The sequence below is a fragment of the Xiphophorus hellerii genome, chromosome 22 (assembly GCF_003331165.1).
Source record: "Xiphophorus hellerii strain 12219 chromosome 22, Xiphophorus_hellerii-4.1, whole genome shotgun sequence".
NCBI lineage: Eukaryota > Metazoa > Chordata > Actinopteri > Cyprinodontiformes > Poeciliidae > Xiphophorus > Xiphophorus hellerii.
In genome coordinates, this window is record NC_045693.1 from 14,358,699 (window position 1) to 14,379,797 (window position 21,099).

At 38.8% G+C, this 21,099-nt stretch overlaps 1 protein-coding gene across 3 annotated transcripts in view; it reads left to right on the forward strand.

The window, feature by feature from the left end:
- ptpn20 (protein tyrosine phosphatase non-receptor type 20) overlaps positions 1–21,099 on the forward strand; it is a 34,040-nt gene that overhangs the window by 2,323 nt on the left and 10,618 nt on the right. For 2 of the 3 annotated variants that reach the window (XM_032552560.1, XM_032552562.1), the window contains exons 2-36: positions 431–578; positions 755–918; positions 4,079–4,144; positions 4,236–4,415; positions 4,538–4,610; positions 4,986–5,066; positions 5,228–5,303; positions 6,476–6,629; positions 6,832–6,903; positions 7,108–7,282; positions 7,463–7,598; positions 8,046–8,184; positions 8,291–8,443; positions 8,533–8,718; positions 9,361–9,523; positions 9,673–9,928; positions 10,021–10,097; positions 10,564–10,641; positions 10,754–10,861; positions 11,746–11,862; positions 11,958–12,166; positions 12,825–12,926; positions 13,200–13,293; positions 13,741–13,826; positions 15,172–15,346; positions 15,714–15,925; positions 16,611–16,709; positions 16,801–17,309; positions 17,543–18,152; positions 18,760–18,930; positions 19,007–19,181; positions 19,275–19,485; positions 19,582–19,619; positions 19,862–19,948; positions 20,623–20,684. In XM_032552560.1, coding sequence (XP_032408451.1) covers positions 455–578; positions 755–918; positions 4,079–4,144; positions 4,236–4,415; positions 4,538–4,610; positions 4,986–5,066; positions 5,228–5,303; positions 6,476–6,629; positions 6,832–6,903; positions 7,108–7,282; positions 7,463–7,598; positions 8,046–8,184; positions 8,291–8,443; positions 8,533–8,718; positions 9,361–9,523; positions 9,673–9,928; positions 10,021–10,097; positions 10,564–10,641; positions 10,754–10,861; positions 11,746–11,862; positions 11,958–12,166; positions 12,825–12,926; positions 13,200–13,293; positions 13,741–13,826; positions 15,172–15,346; positions 15,714–15,925; positions 16,611–16,709; positions 16,801–17,309; positions 17,543–18,152; positions 18,760–18,930; positions 19,007–19,181; positions 19,275–19,485; positions 19,582–19,619; positions 19,862–19,948; positions 20,623–20,684 — 5,418 coding nt within the window. In that variant the 5' untranslated portion in view covers positions 431–454. The remainder of the gene's footprint in view (positions 1–430; positions 579–754; positions 919–4,078; positions 4,145–4,235; positions 4,416–4,537; positions 4,611–4,985; positions 5,067–5,227; positions 5,304–6,475; positions 6,630–6,831; positions 6,904–7,107; positions 7,283–7,462; positions 7,599–8,045; positions 8,185–8,290; positions 8,444–8,532; positions 8,719–9,360; positions 9,524–9,672; positions 9,929–10,020; positions 10,098–10,563; positions 10,642–10,753; positions 10,862–11,745; positions 11,863–11,957; positions 12,167–12,824; positions 12,927–13,199; positions 13,294–13,740; positions 13,827–15,171; positions 15,347–15,713; positions 15,926–16,610; positions 16,710–16,800; positions 17,310–17,542; positions 18,153–18,759; positions 18,931–19,006; positions 19,182–19,274; positions 19,486–19,581; positions 19,620–19,861; positions 19,949–20,622; positions 20,685–21,099) is intronic. The other variant, XM_032552561.1, reaches the window with a different exon arrangement.

The window sequence follows — 21,099 nt, forward strand, 5'->3', positions numbered from 1 at the left end:
GACAACTGAATGCTACTTGAAAAGAGCTACCTCAGTAATTGATTAGTCTAATTTAATTAAAGTGCTGAGATCCATGGAAAATCCAGCATATGTGTTTACCAACAGAGTCTTTGTTATTCTTATCTTATTTCTAAGGATTCTCTCTTTACAATATCAGAACACTAATCCTAGTTTCTGCTGTAGTGCATCTTAATAAAAACTAATGATCTGTGGGGGTTTACAACATGCATGTTTACTGCATCACTCTGCTTTAAATAATGTATCTGCTGAAAACCTGATAATCATTCCAGTGCTTTTCCAATTTGGGGTGGTTCTTTATTTTTGTATTTAGCTCCATTTACATTTAACATTACAAAACATTGATCTAATTTACAGGTATTTGTGTTAAGAATGACATCTCAGCTTTTATTTGTGCTCTTTGTGTTTCCAGGTGTGTGTGTGGAATGTGGCCAGAATGAGCAGCACATTTGTTACATTAGCTGAGGTGCTGGAGGCCCGGGGGGGACCTCTGCTGGAGGAGGAGATCTGGTCCCTGCTGCTGGGCGCTGCAGAGTGTTTAATGGATGTCTCTTATAAGGGTAAAGCGTTTCAGATAGCCTCTCCTCATTACTGGCTCACATAACACGCTTCTTTGCTGTGACCACACCTTATTGTCGTTCCCGTGTTGTTTTGAAATGAGTTCGACCCACAGTCACTTAGTTGTGGAATGACATCTTTGTGCATACTATTTTCCTGGACTTCTTGTCTTTTTCAGGTCACAACAACATGTGCAGCATCATCAGCCCCACCTCCTTGCTGTTGTCAGCCACTGGCTCCTTAGCTTTTAAGAACTGTGGCCTATCAGATGAGGTATCTGCGTTTGCTGCTCCCGAGATGCTGCAGGACCGTGCCGGGTCAACCAAACCTGCCACTGATAGGGTCAGTGCTTGAGTCCTAATCCCTGTCTTACTACCTCGTTTAAAAGATTAAAAGACCTTCGTGATAGAAGCAGCAGCTATGTAGCAATTGCTGTTTTTTGTTGTTGCTTGTTTTGTTTTTTTTCATATCAGGACCTTTTCACCTTACAACTGACAGAACTGATTACCAAGTCAGGGCTCTCATAAGCAGATGTGGTTTTCCTGTGAATGCAAAATCTCAGGACAAGAGAAACTGAAGGTCAACTAAGGAGTAAATACGCCGCCTAGTGGCTGATATAGGCAACATAATTTTTTTTAAATTGTGGTTTTGGATGTATAATAAATTATTTAATATAATTAGAAATAAATTCATTTTAAAATAATTTAAATACATTATAGTATTTTTAATTCACACAAAAAATCACAAGAACTTACAAAATTACTTCAAAGACACAGCTGATACATGCAGTAACCATACACTGCATTAAGAGGAACATATATTTTATTTTTTCAAGTAAAATCAGAAATATTGTTTGTGTTTTGGGTCAGGGATGGTTACCAAAGTTATTTTTGTTTTCTAAATGACAGAATAATTTGCCAGATATTTTTTTTAGAAAATACTGTTAACTTTACTTACATTCAGTAGTTTACATACATTTTTTTATAAAAGCATAAGATGTCGATCTGACGTTTTGCATGGCTTCTTGCAGTAGTTTGTTAGAATTTTGACTAAATTGGTGTAAGTTAGTCAGGATTTTAGGCCACTTTGCTCAAGTTCTGCCTAGAATATTTTTTATTGGACTGACATCAGGGCTTTGCTTCGTGATGGTTTCTCCAAAACATTGACTTTGTTACCCTTAATTCACTTTGTAACCACGTTAGCTGTATGCTTTTTGCATTGTCCATTTGGAAGACCCATTTGCACCCAATCTTTAATTTCACTGCTGATGTCTTCATGTTGCCTAAATATTTCTTCATAATGTCATTTCAGTTCCTTCTGCAGAAAAACAGCCGCACAACAAAATGCTGCCACCAACATACCTCATGATTTGCATGGTGTCTTCAGGCTTACAAATTTCCCCCATTTTTATCCAAGTGTCTCAATAATATGGCCAAAAATGCAAAACTGGGCTTTGTCTAAATTAATCAAAAATGAACGTTTTTCTCCCTTAGACTTTATGTTGTTTTCGAGTAATGAGTTCTTCTTGTCTGATTGAGCTTTCAGTCCATGCAAGGCTTTCTTACCAACTTATGTCAGAATCTTCACAAGGTCTTTTCTTTTCTTTGAGGCAGAAGCACAGATGTCATACATAAACATTTTAATTTTTGGGATACAGAACTTGTCTATGTCCTTAACAATATGATGGCTGGGCATTCCTAGGCTATTTGCAAACAAACCAGCCAATAACAACATAGCAAATCATTATACAGCTGTTTAAAAGTCGCTGGTCATCATCTGTGTGGATAAGAGTTTCCTTTGATGAAATCTATCATCCTGTTGATTCTGTTGGTTAAATTATGCATCTGAGGAACATGAGTTATTTTTTTAAATTGTTTTAAAATAGAATGAGTCTTACTCAAAGCTAGAAAGCTAGCAAGGCAAGGCTAACACATATTTGCTACTAGGCAATTAAAAGTGTTTTACATTATGAAAACATACAACAAACAAGTAAGAAACGTTACATTGCAGTGGCAAAATAAAGTGGTAAAAAGCTGGAAAGCAGACTACAGTTATTATTAATGAAAACTGCTGTAAGCAATCTAGACCAGGAGCAGAATACCTGAAAAGTCTGGAAGGTTGACACAATGACAACAGGTCTTAACATTATTTTGGTTTTAAGTCGTTCAGTGATTTATAAACTAACAAAAGTGTGTTAAAGTCTATTCTCTGAGATAGATGAGTGAAAACAAAAGAAAAAGTAGAGATGCCGCTAAAAACCACAAACAGCATTTAGCCTGGAACGACCACAAAAAAAACATTATTTATTTAAATGACAGTCGGAAGGTCCTCTTGGTGACACGTGTTAAGATCAGCTCAAAGGATTCTTAACGTGTGTGTGAAGGGGAGATTAATTACAAACAGATCTCAAATGTTTGATTGGTTCTCTCTGACCCGATTGGACAAGTTTTCTTCTTCAGTTGTGATATTCAGTCTGACCCTCGGATCTCAGCTTCTTCAAAAAATTTACTTCAAGAGGAGAAATTATCACAATTATGTATTATAACTAGTGATAAATTGAATCTATTTCATTTATTTTTTAATGGTATTTAGATGTCCAAAACATTTTTCATTATTGGCCCACATGTCTATCATTATAATGCTTAACAACCATCTCATATCTGAAACTGTTTTACAGTTCAGCTTTTCAAACATGCAATCAGTCCACTGCATAAAATCAATATTTAAAGTTATGAATAATCATTAATCAACTGAAAGCTTTTTGAATTTCTGAATTAGCAAATTGACCTTAATTAAACCTTTTTTCATCTCTTTTTCTGAGAAATCTTAGCAGATTTATCTGTCTTTCGGATAAACAACTTGTCTTAGACAACCTAGTGTTGCCAAATGCATCTTGTATTTTGCATATCCAAAGCCATATAAGGATTAAATAACTGTTTTCAACACACTGGTGGTTCTGAGGACATTTTGAAAGTCCACTTAGAAAAACAGTTAAAAGTATAATAAATGTCAAATCCAAGGAAAGATAGCTACATATTCTTTATAAAGTTAATGTCATGAACTGTTGTGGTGGAAGCGGCGAGGGAGACGCAGCAGACCCAGATGAGATGAATGATGGAAGTTTAATGATTAAAATAGACTTAAATAATTCCAAAAGTCCACAAAACCTGGCAGCACAGTTGAGCGGAAGGCTAGGGCTCAGCACTGGTAGCAACAGGCTACACGCATGGACAAAACACATTGACAAGGACCCTACAGAGACGCTGAGACACAGGTGACATTAAATACAGGGGAGGGTAATCACAGAAATGAGACACACCTGGGAAACAATCAAGGGGAAGACAGGACAACACGAAGACTCAGGGACACAGAAAACTCTAAATAAATACACAGAAAAACACAGATCCTGACAGTTAACATATGTTTTTTAGAGCCAGTTATCTCTGTCTTAGTTCTAGAAACATGCTGCGTTGTTCCTCAACAAATATACTTCGTTACACAGATGTTGGTATATTCGCTGGGAATGACTCTCTACTGGTCGGTTGATTTTCAGCTACCTCAAAATCAGGTGAGACTCCCTGAAACAAAACTTTTCCTTTTTCCTGGTTCCACAGTCCACTGGCTTAGCCATTTGTGATGATATTTTAAAACCTTTTCAGCCAGTTCAGTTGAGTGACCATCTAAACAGCATCCTCCTCAGCATGTGTGAGGACCTGGCCCACCGCAGGGTAAACCTCACATCAATTCTGGAGGCCTGTGAATCCCAGCACAAGGCCTCCAACCTGCTGCCGCCCACCAAAGTTGTTCGACAGCTCGTGGAGGAGGTTTTTCACGAATCAGTGAGTCGTAGATATCAGAGGACTGCATGTTCTTCCTTTCTGGCTTTGCACCTTCTCTGCAACCAATTTTATACATTATGTGTCCAAAATGAAAAGGCATGACAGCTTTCCTTCATTTTTAGGTGGATGGTTCTCTGCCAGACAGCAACATTCCTCTGAGTGGCAGGAGCCAAATGATCAGGGAGAGACTTCACAGTGAGTATGCCTTTTTAGCTTCTGATAAATAATCTTCTCTTGTATACAGTTCAAATGATACAAAAATTATTTAGTTGTGCCTTGAACTGCAGAAAACTTTAACTCACACATGTGTATTATCCTAGAAATTACCTTACAGTTACATTTTGACTCAAGATAGAATAGAGGTCAACAGGATTAAGATCTTAACCTCAAGCAAGCCTGGGATTAGAGTTCAGTTGGAGCCAGTAATCAGATACAGAGCATGCAGGATGCTCCAGAATAAACCTTCATCATCCTTCAGTTGCATTCATACACATAAGTGTCTTAGAGGAGCTCGGAGGCTGACAAAAATCAAATGTTGCTGTCATCTTTCATCTCCTACCTGCCTGACAGGAAAGAGAGGGCCATTATCAGACTTCAGTGAAGGAAGCGCTGAAGGGCGGAGGTACTCAACGGACTCTGACTCAAAGTCAGGTAAACACACAACACAAAAGATGCTTTAGAGCTGTTCTTTATTGTTTCTAAGTTACTATCTTATACTTGCTTATCTCGGAATTTCACAGTTGATTTTTTTTTTTTTTACATGACATAAAGTAAAATGTATAGAAGTAATTTGTTTAATTTTTCTGGTTTAGGGAGTTTACCTCAAAGACCTTGGAGACAAAGACCAAGAAGCTCACCCACGCTGTTGTACCAGTCTTCTTTAGACAGGCATGTATCATACCCATCAGCACATCTTCACTGGGAGACAGAGAGTTTCTACTATTTTCATTATCTCTGTGTAAGCTGTGCATACTTACTGCTTGTGTCAGAAGTTTACATACACTCATCGTGGTCATGAATATCATATTTGTTTGAGACCTTATAGGTTTTACTCCACTCTTTTTATTTTCTTGCATAAAATAACACAACCATTCACTTGTATTTTTTAAATACAAGATTTTCGTTCACAAGTTGGAAGTTATTTTCAAACGTTTCAAATTTTAATAGCATCCCAAAAATATTTGGTTAAATGTTTCTTTGCAAAAGCCACAAAGTTTCTGGCATAATTCTGGTAAGACTTATGACTTTTTCCTGAATAGTAAGACATTTTCATCAAAGTTAAGGTTGGAACATTTTTTAGGTTCATGTGAGTCAGATTTATTCATACTGTGTTTAAGCTACAATCAATTAACTTGTTAATGATGCTACCACCACCATGCTTGACAGTTTCTACAGTTATCTTGGGGTCTATATGCCTCTGTACTTCTATAAAAAAAAAAACGATGAAATGAACTAACATTAAGATTATGACATTTCCAAAGCCCCCATCTCATATTGAAAATTTTTGGACAATGCTCAAAGAAAACCAACAACTTTAAACGAGGTCTACAACAACATTAAGGTTGATCAAACAATTAACTGGAATTATGTCAGAAGCTTGTTGGTGGCTACAAAAAGCATGTGGTCAAGGGGCAATTAGGAATATTTAATCAATTATTAATGATTATATATCATTAATATCATATTAATGATATAATGCCCCATCTCCAAGGGACATTAATGCCCCTTGGAGATGTATAAACTTTTGCATCTTTTTAAATATTTTAGAAAATCATTTGAAGTTGTAAGTATATTGATGTAATTTTGACCCACCAAAAAGCAATGAAAATTAAAATGTTACTTCCAAAGTTTTAAGTTAATGTAGCATTAACAGAAAGAATGAGTGAAAGTCATTTTCCAAGTAGAAATGCAAGTAAATATTTCCCTTCCTCATTTTGTCTCTCTCATCGTCTGCATTGACTTTGGAGGGACTTGACTCTCACTGCTGTTGTTTGACTTTTCAGCTCGTCCACACAACGATTACTCATTCTGTCCTTCCTACCCTGCCTCTGTCCCATCAGGCTCCCTCGGAGGGTACGCCGCAGGGACAGCAACTGCAGCTGGATTGGTAGGAGCCCCCACCACGATTTCTCTCCAAAGGCATCAGGAAGATCTCACAGTCCTTCCATTACCTTCAGCGAATCCTCACTCAGCCTGAGCCAGAGAAAAGCTAAGGTAAGAACAGGAGCTCTTTTGTTGTGATAAATAGACTTAAAATGCTTTGTAGGAGCAAAAGATGCAAGGGAATATGACCTTTTTTGAGATCGAACTTGTTAACACTGGGAAAATTTGAATTTAGCAACAGACAGTTAAGAAAAACAGCATAAAATAGGTGTAATATTCTATAAGGTTTTTAATTATATGTTGTATATTTCAGGCATTGGGTCCAGAGTTTATGAGAATGCCAGATGAGCAGCAAATTCTTCTTGAGCTTCCAGGATCTATCGTGGTAAATTATTGATTTCAAGTCTTCCTGTTTCTCTCTCTACCCCTTATCGGTGTATTTGTATGTTCTTCCACACTCTTTAAGTTGTTGTTCTCGCACGTTGACCTGTCTACATGCTTAGTTGCATGTTTGTTACAACCTTCTCAGTGTGTCTGTTGTTGTTGTTTTTTCTATGTGCATGCATTTCTCTGTGTTTGCACACCACAGTCCAAAAAGGGCCATTCAAGTTCCTCTCAGCGAGAAGTGACTGTAGTGCTGCCTAACGGACAGTACGTGGTTGTTCGCTGTGACATTAAATCCAGGGCAAGAGATGTGTTTGACATGGTGGTGGCTCACGCAAACTTGGTGGAGCACTTTTACTTTGGTCTTTCCTTCCTAGATGGTAAGAGGACATGTCAAATTGGACCTAATCTGTCTGTATAAAAGTGACCAAATCAGAAATTATATTTAAAATGTCATAAATATGATTCTAATTGAACATTTGTTTTGTAGAAATTACCGTAGTAATTGCAGAGAGACAAAGAAAGGGTTTGATAGTTTTTGTTGTTGTCCTGTTTTGCAGATGATGAATATTTCTTTTTGGAACACGAGACAAAAATCTCCAAAGTTGCACCTGACAGTTGGAAAAAAGGGCAGATATCTTCCTTCTTGGTGTTTCTTCGAGTCAAATATTTTGTTGATGATATTGCCTTCATTCTGTAAGTGCAACATTTTCAAGTTCATTACTTTTGCGTAGAGTTGATGCCTTTTTTCAGCATTATTTGCTTTTGAGTAGCAAAGCTTCAATGACATTAAATGTCAGTGAAAAAAAATCAGCTTGGAAAAAATGAGAAGAAACGCTCTCAAAATCCAAGCAGGACACAGAAAGAGACCAATCTTAAAAATGGAAGCATTGTGACAATTTCAAACAACAGAGAACAGAATTTGATGTAATTAGAGACAACATGCAGATGACAGGCAAAATTTAATAGGACATTCATTGAAAGTTTAAACTCAGGTCTCTAAACTCACAGTTTCTTATCCTTTATTTTATGCTGTATTTATTCATCAATATATATCCGAGAAGTGACATCAATAATTGCTTTAATTTGTTAATTAGTGACTGTAAATAGTACCTGAATAATAATTGCTCCTTCACTGTCTAGGCACAGACTGACTCGGCACCAGTATTACTTACAGCTGCGTAAAGATATCCTGGAGGACAGGCTTTACTGTAACGAGGAGACAGGCTTGTTCCTGGCTGCTCTCGCTCTGCAGGCTGAGTTTGGTGATTATATGGCAGAGGTACAGATGAAACACAGAAAAATAATAAAATATTTTAAATACTGACTTTATGAGTCAGAGTGTGACCAATAGTGTGTTTTTTTTTTTTTTTTTTGTATCCGTCTAGTTGTATGGTAAAGACTATTATCAACCTGAGCATTATGTATCCAAGAGAATGCTAGAGAAGCTCGCTGTACCCATCATCAGAGAGGAGTTGCCAAGACTTCATGCAAGTCATGCCCAATTGCTGCCTGAAGAGGCAGAAACAGAGTACCTAAAGGTAAATGCACCCTTCCGTTACTTTTCCCTTATGACATGCTAATTTGAAAGGTGATTGTGTGAACTTTTTTCATAATAATTCCCCCTCAGATTGTCCAACAGTTGCCGGAGTATGGAGTTATGTTCCACCGTGTAGGAAGAGAGAAAAGACCATTGATAGGAGAATTAGTTCTGGGAGTGTGCGCCAAAGGAATCATCGTCTATGAGACAAAGAACCACCTGCGAACTGTCACCAGACGCTTTCTGTGGAGGGAAACAGACTCTATATCCACTGGGGTAAAATAATAACAACAAAATTATTCCTTCTTCAACATGCTTGCATGTGGTGAACTGAAAATGGGACTTTGTAGTACATTTCATGCTCAGAAAAATCTGTATTTGTGGCAATATATGGTGATTTTAATCACTGCCAATGTTCCACCAGTTGTATTTTGCTGTAATACAAACCGCTACAAGAGATTTTCCCTGCCAACAGCCATCATTAGCTACAATAACTCTTTGAAGAATTTGAATTAATACGAGTTTCAAAAAAATTTAATTTCCCTTTGGGATCAATAAAGTGTTATTGCATTTGACTTTGAGTGACTGTGAACAGCAGTCTTCTTTCAACCATATTTTTATTCTTCCTATTCCTCCATAAAGGACCAGATTTGTGGCTAATGGTTATCCCACTAATTTCTTCAGGGGAGTCAAACTAAAGGGGACTATATACATTTGCATGCCACATTTCCCATGTTTTTAATTTGCATTTATGAATTACACTTTGTGTTTGTTCATAAAGTATCTGTTGGTGTATCAAGTAATGTTTGAAGTGTATGAGAATTTTTGCAATACTTCATAATTTTGTTATACTTTAATCTTCACAACAATTATATTTACAGTTCATAGTCATGACCCTGACCCGTGTTTGTGTTTCAGCGTCGTAAGCTGATCATAGAGTGCGGTGGACCCAGCGGTAAAAAGCACATCTTTGTAACAGAAACCTCTAAAATTGCACAGTACCTCCTGAACCTCTGCTCAGCACAGCACAAATTTCACAGCGAGATGACATCTCGACAGCTCAACCACACAATGATACCTGGTGGGACGGCTTTAGTTATTTCGCCAAATATATTACCGTACTTTCCACTGTTGTTACACACACACGCCCACACCCACACAAAAAAAAAAACTGAACAGGAATGTCACAACAAAGACAAAAATAAAAACAATTTGTCTCTTGTTCTTCAGATGAAAACATATCTGCATACCGGGCCCGTAACATGAGCCTGAAGCGGATATCTTGCTCAGAGGGCATGCTGAACCATGTAGGTTTGACATCTGGCCAGGCCGACGCCCTCTCCAAGTCCTGTGATGATCTTACTGCCAAGCTGGAAGCTCGACTGCGCCAGCAGAGAGAAATAAGGAGAGAGATGGGCAGAGATCTGAACAAGGAATTGCCTGGAACGGGAGACCTCAGGGATGGGAAAGAGCGACAGAATTGGAGGTAATTTCTGATGATGATGATGATAACAAGAACTGTCTCTTTGGTCACTGGCGTTCTTGTGATATAAATAGATATACTCATATATGCTGTAGCTCTCCAGGGATTCCCAGACGGCTGTCCAGCGTCTCACTACAAAAGCAGGACTCTGATGCCTCTTCTTCTCTAAGAGGTGACAATAATAAACCTTTTCTTCGCATACAGTTGCACATATTTAACAACCAAAGTACAAACGTTTGTCAAGTCAAGCTTTGTAATGACGTTTGCTTGTTTAGGTTTAGTTTATAGTTGCATGTTAGAAATCAACACAACAATCCTAATTTTTTTTCCTGTTTTGGTGATAATTGGCCCTCTCCTTATTGTTGGTCTTAATTAAGTATAGGAACGTTGTAGAGTTCCAACACAGACATCGGGAAGACAAATCCATCAAAAGAAGAATCCATAATTCTGCTAAAACACATCTACTTCACATAGACTCAGCCTGAACTGGTCATCTCCATTAGGATAAACATGTTTTTCATCTTTATTTTATTAAAGGATCCTCTCAATCCTTGTTTTTTTTTTTTTTTTTTTTTTAGAACAAACAATCCAATTTATAATAAGTGCATTTATAAGTAAATACGTTTTTTTTCTACTAGTTGATACTCCAACACGGACACCACCTGAGAGAGAGATAGTTTGTGTGATACTGAAAAAAGATCCCAAACTGGGTTTTGGTGAGCATTTCCTAATCACACTTGAATATTTAAAAAAATGAAAAGATTACAGTGTTTGTGGTTTTTGCAGTTTAATCCTAAGCAGGTTGCCTCCTTGCCATGTTTCTTTCAGGGTTTGTGATAGTAGGAGAGGACAACACAGGAAAACTTGACCTGGGGATATTCATTGCTTCCATTGTGCCTGATGGCCCTGCAGACAAAGATGGACGAATCAAACCTGGTAAGGAGGAATGAGACTTGGAAACATTTGATTTACTGCTGAAATAAGCAAAACCTGAAAAAATCTTTGATCCTGATGCTGATTTCTCAGGGTTTTTTTCTGTCACACTTAATTGTTTTAGATCCTGTAGCTGATTTTAATGTGAGACAAAGATAAGCAAAGAGTAAATGCAAAAAGCCAGAAAAAGAGAGGCCCACTGAAAAAAATAAACATATTCAAACCAACTGTGAAAAAAGCTTCCCAAACCCAACAGTTGGTTCTGCCACATTTGACAGCAACAACTGCCATCAAATATTTGGATAACTGATTAAAAGTCTTGCATATTGCATTAGAGAAAGTTTGGCCTAATACTGTTTGCAGAATTTATTTAGTTTATAAATACTGAGCAGATTTTCAGCATTAACAGTTTCTTAATGTCATCCCAGAGCAGCTCAATGGAATCTGTGCCCAGACTTTGACTAGGCTAAATCAAGACATTTTCGAGTCACTCAGAGGTGAACTTGCTGATTTATCCTGATGCATAACCCAATCATGATTGACATATTTCTACAAAATTTAGAACAGAATTTTTAGCTCTTTCAATTGTGTCAAGCCATCCAGTTCATGAAGAACTAGAGCTAGTTCTTCATGAACTAGCTCTTGGTTTGTTTGGTTTGTTTTTACTTGAAGTCATAACTGGAAAACGGAATTTTTCTTTTGTATAATTTTTATAAACACATTCTGACCTTTAAGTGTGACAAAAAAGGCAAAAACAGAACAATCTGAAAGGGAGTAAATCATTTTTCACAGCACTGTGTGTAAGACTTCACAAAAAATCAAAGATGCAGTGTGATAAACATCTCAACTTTTCACCAGTATCTATTTGGAATATGCTGCTTTTCTAGGTGGACGTCTAATTTCTCTTAACAAGACCAGTTTAGAAGGAGTCACATTCAGCGACGCTGCTGCCATCCTTCAGAACAGTCCTGATGAAGTAGAGCTCATCGTTTCACAGCCTAAACGTAAGAGTTACTCTGCTGTGTTTTCTCTGTAATCTCTATAGTACGGGAACTTCAGGGTTAAGTTGTGTAATCTCTCTTGGCTTCTTTCCTTGCAGACTCACTAAAGGACAGACAGGGCTCCTTGAGTCAGAGCACTCTAGGTTTGTCATTAGAGAGGAGCTTTGGGTCACAGACCACCCTGAGTGGCACAGAGTTTCGCCCCCCTGTGGAGGAGCTGGAGGAGGCCATCATCTTGTCCAGCATGGCCACTCCGAAGCATAACAGGAAGCTCCACATTCCTGTTGTCCGAATACAAGATGCTCAGGTAGGAGGCATTGTTTCGCAGGGGCAATTGACTTTATTTCCATGGAAGATGTTTAACAGGTCAGACAGTTTCCAGTGCTAAACTGATTAGGTGCTCCTAATAATTGGATGAAGCTCCGCGTCATCCTCTGGTTTCAGAAACAATACTTGAGTAAACATGCTTGATTGGGAGAAAGGATTGCAGTAAAGTCAGTGATGCAATGCACTTTAAATGGCCTTCCTTAAACAGATAATTGTTTGCTAATTGGTGTTAAATGAGCTACAGACTTTATTTATACTCTATTGTGCAATATGAGTGGATTGTATCGAATTGTACTGTTTGTAAACTATCTGAAAATGGCCTTTGTAATAATTTGAATTTGTTGGATTAAATTGGTTTGGAACTGAGCCAAACTGAAGCTAATTGAACTAAATAGAAATAAACTGAATTGAATGGAGCTCAGCTTCATAACAAATGTCATTTCAAAACAGATAAAAGAAAATAAGAAAACAGTATGTATGTGAATTGTAAAATTGAGAGGTTTAAAGTCAACTCTAAAAATTCTTATTTGATGATAATGTTTTGGGCCTTTCTTTTTGTCCTACTTCTACTTTGCAGACAAAAAGTGGGCAGTCTTGTTTTTCTTAGAAACTGTTTTTCGTTTCTGCTTCCCTTCTAGGACGCGTCTCCAAGGTCTCCGTCCATCTTAAGCCTCAAAACAGGAGATCGTTTTACTATAGATATAAAGAAAAGCGGTGGGAGCCTTGGATTAAGTGTCACTGTGAGTTACCTCTTTTCTGCTTTTAATCTGTTTTGATTTTATTGTCTTAACTATTTTGGAGAAGGTTTAAAAACATTTAAGGAATAAGAAGTAAGAGAAATGTTCTTCAAACTAGAAAAATAACTGTAAAGACTTGAGGGGAATAGCCTAAATGTAGCAAGGTAGACAGTGCAGAAATCCTAACGCCTACATGCTTATTGAGTTTGGATGGTTAGGCTCAGTTCAGGCCCATGACATTGAATAATTACATCTTTTTTTCTCTGCTCCAAAAAGGGTGGAATAAACACAAATGTGCAATTTGGAGGCATTTATATAAAGAGTTTGGTGCCAGGAGGAGCTGCTGAGCAAGATGGACGCATTCAAACTGGTATTCCTTTAATATTTAATGTTAAACAGTGAGATAAAATTGCGAAACAAAATATTTAAATGGATCACGTTTAAAAATCAAATTTTTTTCAGCTCTGAGTTGTGAATTATCAGTCTTTCATGTCAGTTTTGATAGCTTGTTTTTAAAAATTAGCTTGAAGGTTTAGAATAGAAATTAAATTACTGGAATGTTTTCTGATTTATATGAAATTAGAGACTAACTACCCTAATGGTTCCTACTTCTATGTGCATTTCCTTAGATATAAATATTGATTGCTGTCCTTCAACAAACACACATTTCCCCATAATTATGTGTATATAATGTATTTTGCACATTCAAGAGATTAAAATTGGACAAGAAACAAGCTCTGTTTGTTGACACAGATGCAAACCATCTATATGTTGACACTGCTAATTGTAATAATATTTGTTTTTGTGCACACGGCAGGAGACAGACTGCTGGAGGTTGATGGGACCAACCTGAGGGGAGTGACTCACCAACAGGCTGTCGAGTGTCTTAAAAGGACTGGGGAGGTATTCACAAACAAAAATATGCACACAAGCACACTCTGTAAAAAATGTAAACCTGATGATGTTCTTAATTGGTTATGTTTTCCAGGAAAGAAGAGCTTCAATTCACGTTTGTGTTATGAATCATTTTAGAGCTGAAACAGTCAAATTTTCTGACTGATTTTCAATGTCAGGCTTTGAGGTTCAATTCCAATTTTTGCTTCTCCTGATTCTTCAAACTCTTTTTGGATAAGAACATAAAAAGCTACAAGAGTAGCCCGTAAAATATTTATTCAAGCCTTCCTGCTAATGGCATAGGAATTCATAATTTACATTAGAGCCAGATTCAACATTGGATGGTTAGTACAGCTAACAATATAAAACAGCAACTTCAATGTGTACTCCCCTAAAAAGTAGATTATTACCTTTGAAAGGATGCTAACATGTTTAAATCCAGAATATTTTCTGAAAGACAGAAGTTTGAGGCTTAAATGGATAATTAATTTTCCTTAAGACCGCAAAGCATTAGGATGCTTATTCTTTTAAACCACAACACAGGCTCCAGAGTTTTTAACTCTCCAAAGTGGCTCTTCAAATATATGGCTGGTGATGGTTGAAAATTTTTTGAACATTAAGTTGAGGAGACCAGTTTTTAATTTGCCTCCCATCTGAATTCATTAAACTTCTACAACAGAATGACATTAAATAGCTTGTTTTCATTTTTTTTATAGTTCCAAAACTATTCATGCTGATCTATACACATGTATTTCCATTCCACTGAGAAATTTGTGTCAGATAGGAAAACAAGACAAGGCCCTTCAAAAGGCAATAAAACAAATGCCAAACAACTACCATTTAAAAAAGGATATTTTTTTTCCCCCCCAAAAAACCAGTCACGTCAGAAACTCTTTCCCAATTGTCGCTGCAAATATTCCTAATGGCATAACAGTTTTCAAATCTGTAATTGCTGATTAGTTTTTTTGCATGTTTCCACTGGTATTTTGACAGTTTCTGAGGTTGGAAGGATTCATGCCAACATAATCTTTAGCTCCCTCCTCAGATTTTCTAAACATTGATATTACTTCCAGCCAGAAGAAACATGTTGGTTAAATAAAAAAATTTTAAGCTTGCTTTATGTATATTTATTAATAAATATTGAAATTGCCACAGTTTTCTCCCCATTAGCCAATAGTTAGCTATTGCAAAAAATGTTTCTATCATCTGTTTCGTAGATCAAACAACTTCAGTGTCAGACTTTTGTTTTAAAGATTGTACTACTAATTACCCACTGTTTGTGCTTAGACTGATTCTTTTCTGGTGCATTTTAAAGACATGAAGAGGTTTACAGTTGTCAATCTGTTCCTTGAAGGTGGTGAACCTGCTGCTGGAAAGGGAGCCTACTGTTGTCTTGGAGCACAGACCTGACTCTCCCTGCTTCCCCTTGATTCACAGTCCATCATACACTCAGTCGACCCCCAGGACAGAGGTCTCCATGGAAACAACCTTGAGTGGTCGAGCCAAGGACTACAGCTTTGTGACGGATGGTGAGAGAAAAGAGAAAGGGGCAAATGCACCATCTCAGATAAAAAAAAAAACAAAAAACTTACACACAACAAGACACAGGGCCCAGGGGTGACTGTGACTCATCTGACAGCTACATTGTGCTAGTTGTCAGAGGCATCCAGAACTGATGCTGCCTCAGTCCTTTGAGATTGCATTCACTGAAACCTTCAAGCTGCCCATTTCTTGTCTGAGTCTGGGTAAAGGAACAGTTCACTGTCTTTATAAACCTTCAGTTTTCTTAGTTGGAATATTAAAAGAAAATGTGCAAAATATACACTTAAAAATTTACAGATAGACTGTTTCAAATCAAATGTTTTTTTTCTCTGTTATGTCTTCTCTCTTTCACAGAAAATACCCATGAAGTGGTTCTGAAAAAGAGTTTGTCTGGTCTTGGCTTCAGCTTCTACATATCACATCTGCGCTCGGGAGCAGACCGTGGTAGCGTGGTTCGCATCAAACGCCTGTTCCCAGGTCAGCCAGCTCAAGAGAGCGGCCAGCTGCGAGAGGGGGACATCATTTTATCTGTCAACGGAGAACATGTGAAAGATCTCTCCTACCAGGTTGAGTTTCCACTTTTAAAATACCATCATGACTATAGTGTTCATGGATTCTAAATGTAATACATCAATGAACTTGTTGCATAACAGCAGTGTTTTCTCTGGCTTCGATAATATGTTATTAGTGAGATCAATGGCCCTGTTCTCTGTACACCCTCATCACAGATTCACCTATTTGTTAATCTATTAACGATGATAATCAATTTTGTTGTGTCACAGTATATATGCTCTTAAATTTTTTTGATAACCTTAATCTTTTAAAAAATAATGGATATAACCCCAAACTCCAAAGCATTTATTTTGATTTTAAGAAGTTAATCCCGGAAGTGTGAAAGGCAAGATCAGTTTTGAAATCTTGTCACAGATACTTTGTTAAATTTAGGTGTGGACTTTGACTGGACCATTTTATAACTAGGTCTTTCAACCTCTAGTATAGAGTCTGATTTTAAATACTCTCTTTTCTGAAGAGATTGGTTGTTTTGAATTTTAATAAGGGGATGAACACAAATGCACACCACACTGTTGTTCACTTAAAATCCCAGTAAACTTGGGCTAAGGATATACAGAACAAATTGGTGAGATTTCATTTTTCATATTTATATGATTAATTGGGTTTTGTGTCTGACTGATTCAGTTCTCCCTTAAGGTTTTTTTTTTTGGACCATCACCCTTTTCTTCTTCATTCCAGAGAGTTTTGTTCCTGCTGCGAGGAGCCCCATCTGAAGTCCACCTAGTGATCTGTCGGCCTCCTCCTGGAGTACTTTATGAAGTAGATGACAACACACTGGTAGTATAAAAGTTCAAATATCACGGCTAAAAAAGTTGCAATTCATAAAGTAATTTATAGCAATGGTCCAACTATTTGTCCAACCCTATAGAGTCCTGCCCCCATACGTGGTATTCGATCCAGATCTCTTGACATCCGGCTCGGAGAGGACTACAGCCAGCTCCTTAAATCTCCAAGTGATGTCAACATACGTAAGCAGCTGCTGCTCCCCAACGAGGAAGAGGGTCTGACCAACAGCACAGAGAAAATCCCAGATCCTCCAACAATTTTACCACCTTCAGAAAGTGAAATGAGCCTGGAGAATGATATGGAGCAGGACTTCCCTCCTCCCCCATCTCCTCCTCGAACACCTCCCTCCCCAACATCACCCACATCTCCGCCATCACCAGTCTCACCACTATCACCCACCTCACCTTCTTCACCTCCTCCCACCTCGCCACCGATTCCACCAGAGCCACAATCAGATGCTGGGGAACAGGAGGAAGGGGAAGCTGAGAGGAGGAAAACGGAAGAAGAAGAGGAAGCTTCAGCAACACTGAGCTCAGCTTTGATCCTTATGGATGTTTATGCAAAAACTGCCTCTAAACCTGTTTATACCAGGTACTCTTACAATTTATACCAGGCTCAGCTTACAATTAATGTTTTTATATTGCTCCCATTTTGCTTTCAGTACTAAATAAAAAAGTTTGCCATTTCATATCTCAGAACAGTGGCGGTTCCTGATATATGGGGGGGCACTCATGCCCCCCCTATGTGTCTTTTCACATTATGTATATTAATAAAAAAAAGAGATATTTTTTAACTGACTTACATTTGTGCTTGTGAATTTGCAGTGGGGTCAGAGAGGAATCAGATGGAAGTGTGACCTACTGCCTTATGGGAAATGGACTGACCATCATGGCCGACGAAGAGTACTTGACCATCAGCTCCACCTTAGAGCCTGCCCACAGCATTCCCTCCCACACTATACCAACGACCATCGAAACCCACGACTCTCAAACTCAGAACAGCTTTCAGACTCCAAACTTTTCCCATCATGTCCCCACCACTCCCAACATCGCGCCACTTAACTTCTCATCCGACACACCAACCACTTGCCCCCTCGTCTACCCAGCCCAGCCACTCACAACGCAACCCCCGAAAACAAAGCATCACCCAATACAACAGGGCCTTCTTCCCAGCCACTTCAAAGCGACATCCAAGAACGTTCGGCCTACGGTGCCTCCCCCACAGCCTCCGCCCATAACGCCAATCACGGCCCAGATTATTTCCTCAGTGCCTCCCTGCACTGGAGCGCCCACTCCAACACTGCCTTCCACAGTGCTGACCTGTTCTGCCCAGATTCAGCCCCAGCTAAGAGAAGAACCGGAGAGGAAGGGAAGGGAATACAAGGATGATTTTGATGAAGAACTGGATGAGGAGGAGGAAGAGAGTCGGAGGAAGGCAAGAAATGGTTCACTGCTATTCAGTTCTCATTCAGTGTTAAAAATAAAATCTCTAACACATGTGATTACATTGTTAGATATTATTTAAAAGCATAACATGAGAGAGATAAAGTGTGAAAAAATCAATCTGCTCTTTCTTCTCCTTGTTGTCCTACATTCGTCTGCAAAAATACACTGCTGCCAGTCAGTAACAACCAATCAGAACCAGCAGCAGGATCTGAGCACTGTCAATCATGCTCATGTATAAGTTCCAGTTGTAGTAATGGTGGAAAAATGACTTATCTTTACAGGACAAAATGATCATCCGCTGTCATAGGTGGCCATGCTAGATAGCTTGCACGTTCATGACAGGTTCCAATGTGGGAAAGGAGCTGAAGCGTTCCTTTTTCTCAGTTTTCTGATTCCCACTTTAGAAAGGGATTTTGATCAGGACCAGAAGCCTAAATACATTGAGATGCTACAATTTAATCGCCTGATTTTTAAAAATTGATTAATTTACCAAAAAGTGACTAGTGAGTGTACAAATAATATATTGGTGTAATACACAGTTGTAAAAATAGATGGTTCTGAACAAGGTATTTATTGCCAATGTTTCTACATTTTAGGGAATGATTAAAGAGTTTGAGCTCACAGTGGTCTTGACCAAGTCCAGGAGCGGAAGCTTTGGGTTCACCATCACTCGTAGCAAGATTGATAATTGCTACTACATACAGGAAATACTGGACAACCCCGCCAAGGCAGATGGACGACTCAGGGCCGGGGACAGGCTCATCACAGTACGCTCCGAAGCACACGTCTGCACATTTAAAACTCTTTCTAGGAATGAGATGTGTGCCATGACTTTTCTTTCAGGTAAATGGGCACGATGTCACCTGTGTGGCAGATGATTTTGCCATGACTATACTCAGGTCATCACCTAGAAGGCTGAATATGACCCTTGGCAGAGCGGTCAGCAATCTGGTGGCTCCGCCTCCCTGCGACAGCTTGCCTGACGTAGTTCTCCACAAGACCCCCTCAGGACAGCTGGGTGGGAGCCCATACAATAAATGTTAGTTTCTTAGACACACCAGTTTAATCAGTCAGTGATATTTGAATCTATGTGTGCTTGTGTCCTTCCCAGGAATAAAGCTGACAGGTGGCATTGGCAGCAAATGGCAGGGCATCTACTGCTTGGCGGTGGTGCCAGGCTCCCCAGCCAGTGAGGAGGGCAGCGTCAAGCCCAATGACAAGATCCTGTACATCTGTGGCAGGTGCACCCTGGGAATGACGTTAGAGGATGCAGTCAAAGCCTGCGAGATCGCCCCTCGTAAGGTCAAACTCAAAATTATTCGGTATGTGATCATCTTAGGCTGAAAACAAAGATACCGTCCCATGTCAGTGTTTATATTTTTAAATTAATCTTTGGCTTTTTGGTTTCCGTGTCACAGGGAAGACCAACCAGTTACTCCCAAAGCTAAGTGGAACGGTAAGTTAAATAGCTTAAAGTTAATGGCAGGATAGTTTGTATGTAATGCATCATATGCACTGAAGGACTGCTTAGAAACCAGATATGTTTGTGTTGAGCTGAGCGGTGACTATTTGAGTTCAATCATTACCAGTTAAGTGTTCCTTAAAGCAGAATATTGGCTCGTCTATGCATGCTGTGCTCCTGTTGTGTTTGCAAAGACAACGGCTTTTGTATATTCAAATAGTTCTTTTAATTAATAGGTTTGTTTGACTGGAAAAAGGACAAGAAGTTCTTTGCTCGTTTTGAGGAAACTGTCTCGTCTGAGAGAGAGTTTGCTGTTGAAGATAGTAAGTTATTCTTTCCTTTCCCTCGTTTAATTCTCCATTTATCTCCTCCGACCCTCCATTAGCATTTTCTGTTCATATTAAGATTTCCTGTCAGCTTTCAGCTTATTGTCCCACCATCAGTAAGAAGCTGAGCTCGGTGCTAACAGATACCTCTCTCTGCCTCTTTGTGTGTGTGTGTGTGTGTGAGCTCTGAATGCTGACAGACAGATCCTGGGCTCACACAGTGGAATTAATAATTAGCAAGCCCTCCACTGGAGTATTGGACTGCAAAGCCAATGGCATCACACTCAGCTACACATGCCTACACACACACACACACACAAGGACCCATGCAAGCAGTGGTCTACTGGACAGATAGCTCAGTTGCCCGGTGACAGAACATAGAACGGTAAACGACAGTGCAGAGGGTCGATCTGAAAAGATCAGCCTTGTTGATCTGTCGCAGAGAGGACGCATACATCAACACTTCTTTTTGAAAATGGTCGAAGAGGTGGGAGGTTGGTGTGTTGTTTGTTTTCAAGGGCTTCATAGACGAGAACAGGAGGCCTAACGCAAGGGACCAACCAGACTTCCAGTCTTTTCAGATCATCTTTAAAGAAGCCTTATCATACCTTCAGAATGCTTTCTGATTTGGTTAGTTTTGCATTACTTCATCCATTACTTTTGCCTTTCAGCTGAAGCTGTGCGTAGGACTGCAGAGAGGTTGAGATGTCGCTCTCTCACCCAAGGACAGGATGTAAGTTTCTGGAGTATTGTTTGTCTTTCTCTAGTTATTAGTTGCTGCTGGTGTACCTCTTTCTGCTCCTTGAATATTTTTAGCTCATCTTTCGAAGAACCTGTAACAAACTATTTATCATTTGTCAGCCTGAAAGAGGATTTTCTGGGGAGCATTTATCTGATTTGTTGAAGATCGGGCTTCTTTCCAGACCAATACATCATTAAGGTCAATAAAATCAATTTCATGTAACTCTGTGGAAACTCTAAACTGAAGTAAAATAGCTGAATATATTTATTCAGTATTACACTTGCTCACCAGTGAGGTTCAGGACTGTTCAGTGTCTCTCGTCCTTTTTAACTACAGTACAATGAGAAACCTGCTTTAATATTCTGACCACAAGTCATCCAAGTCACTCAGAGATTCATTGAATATC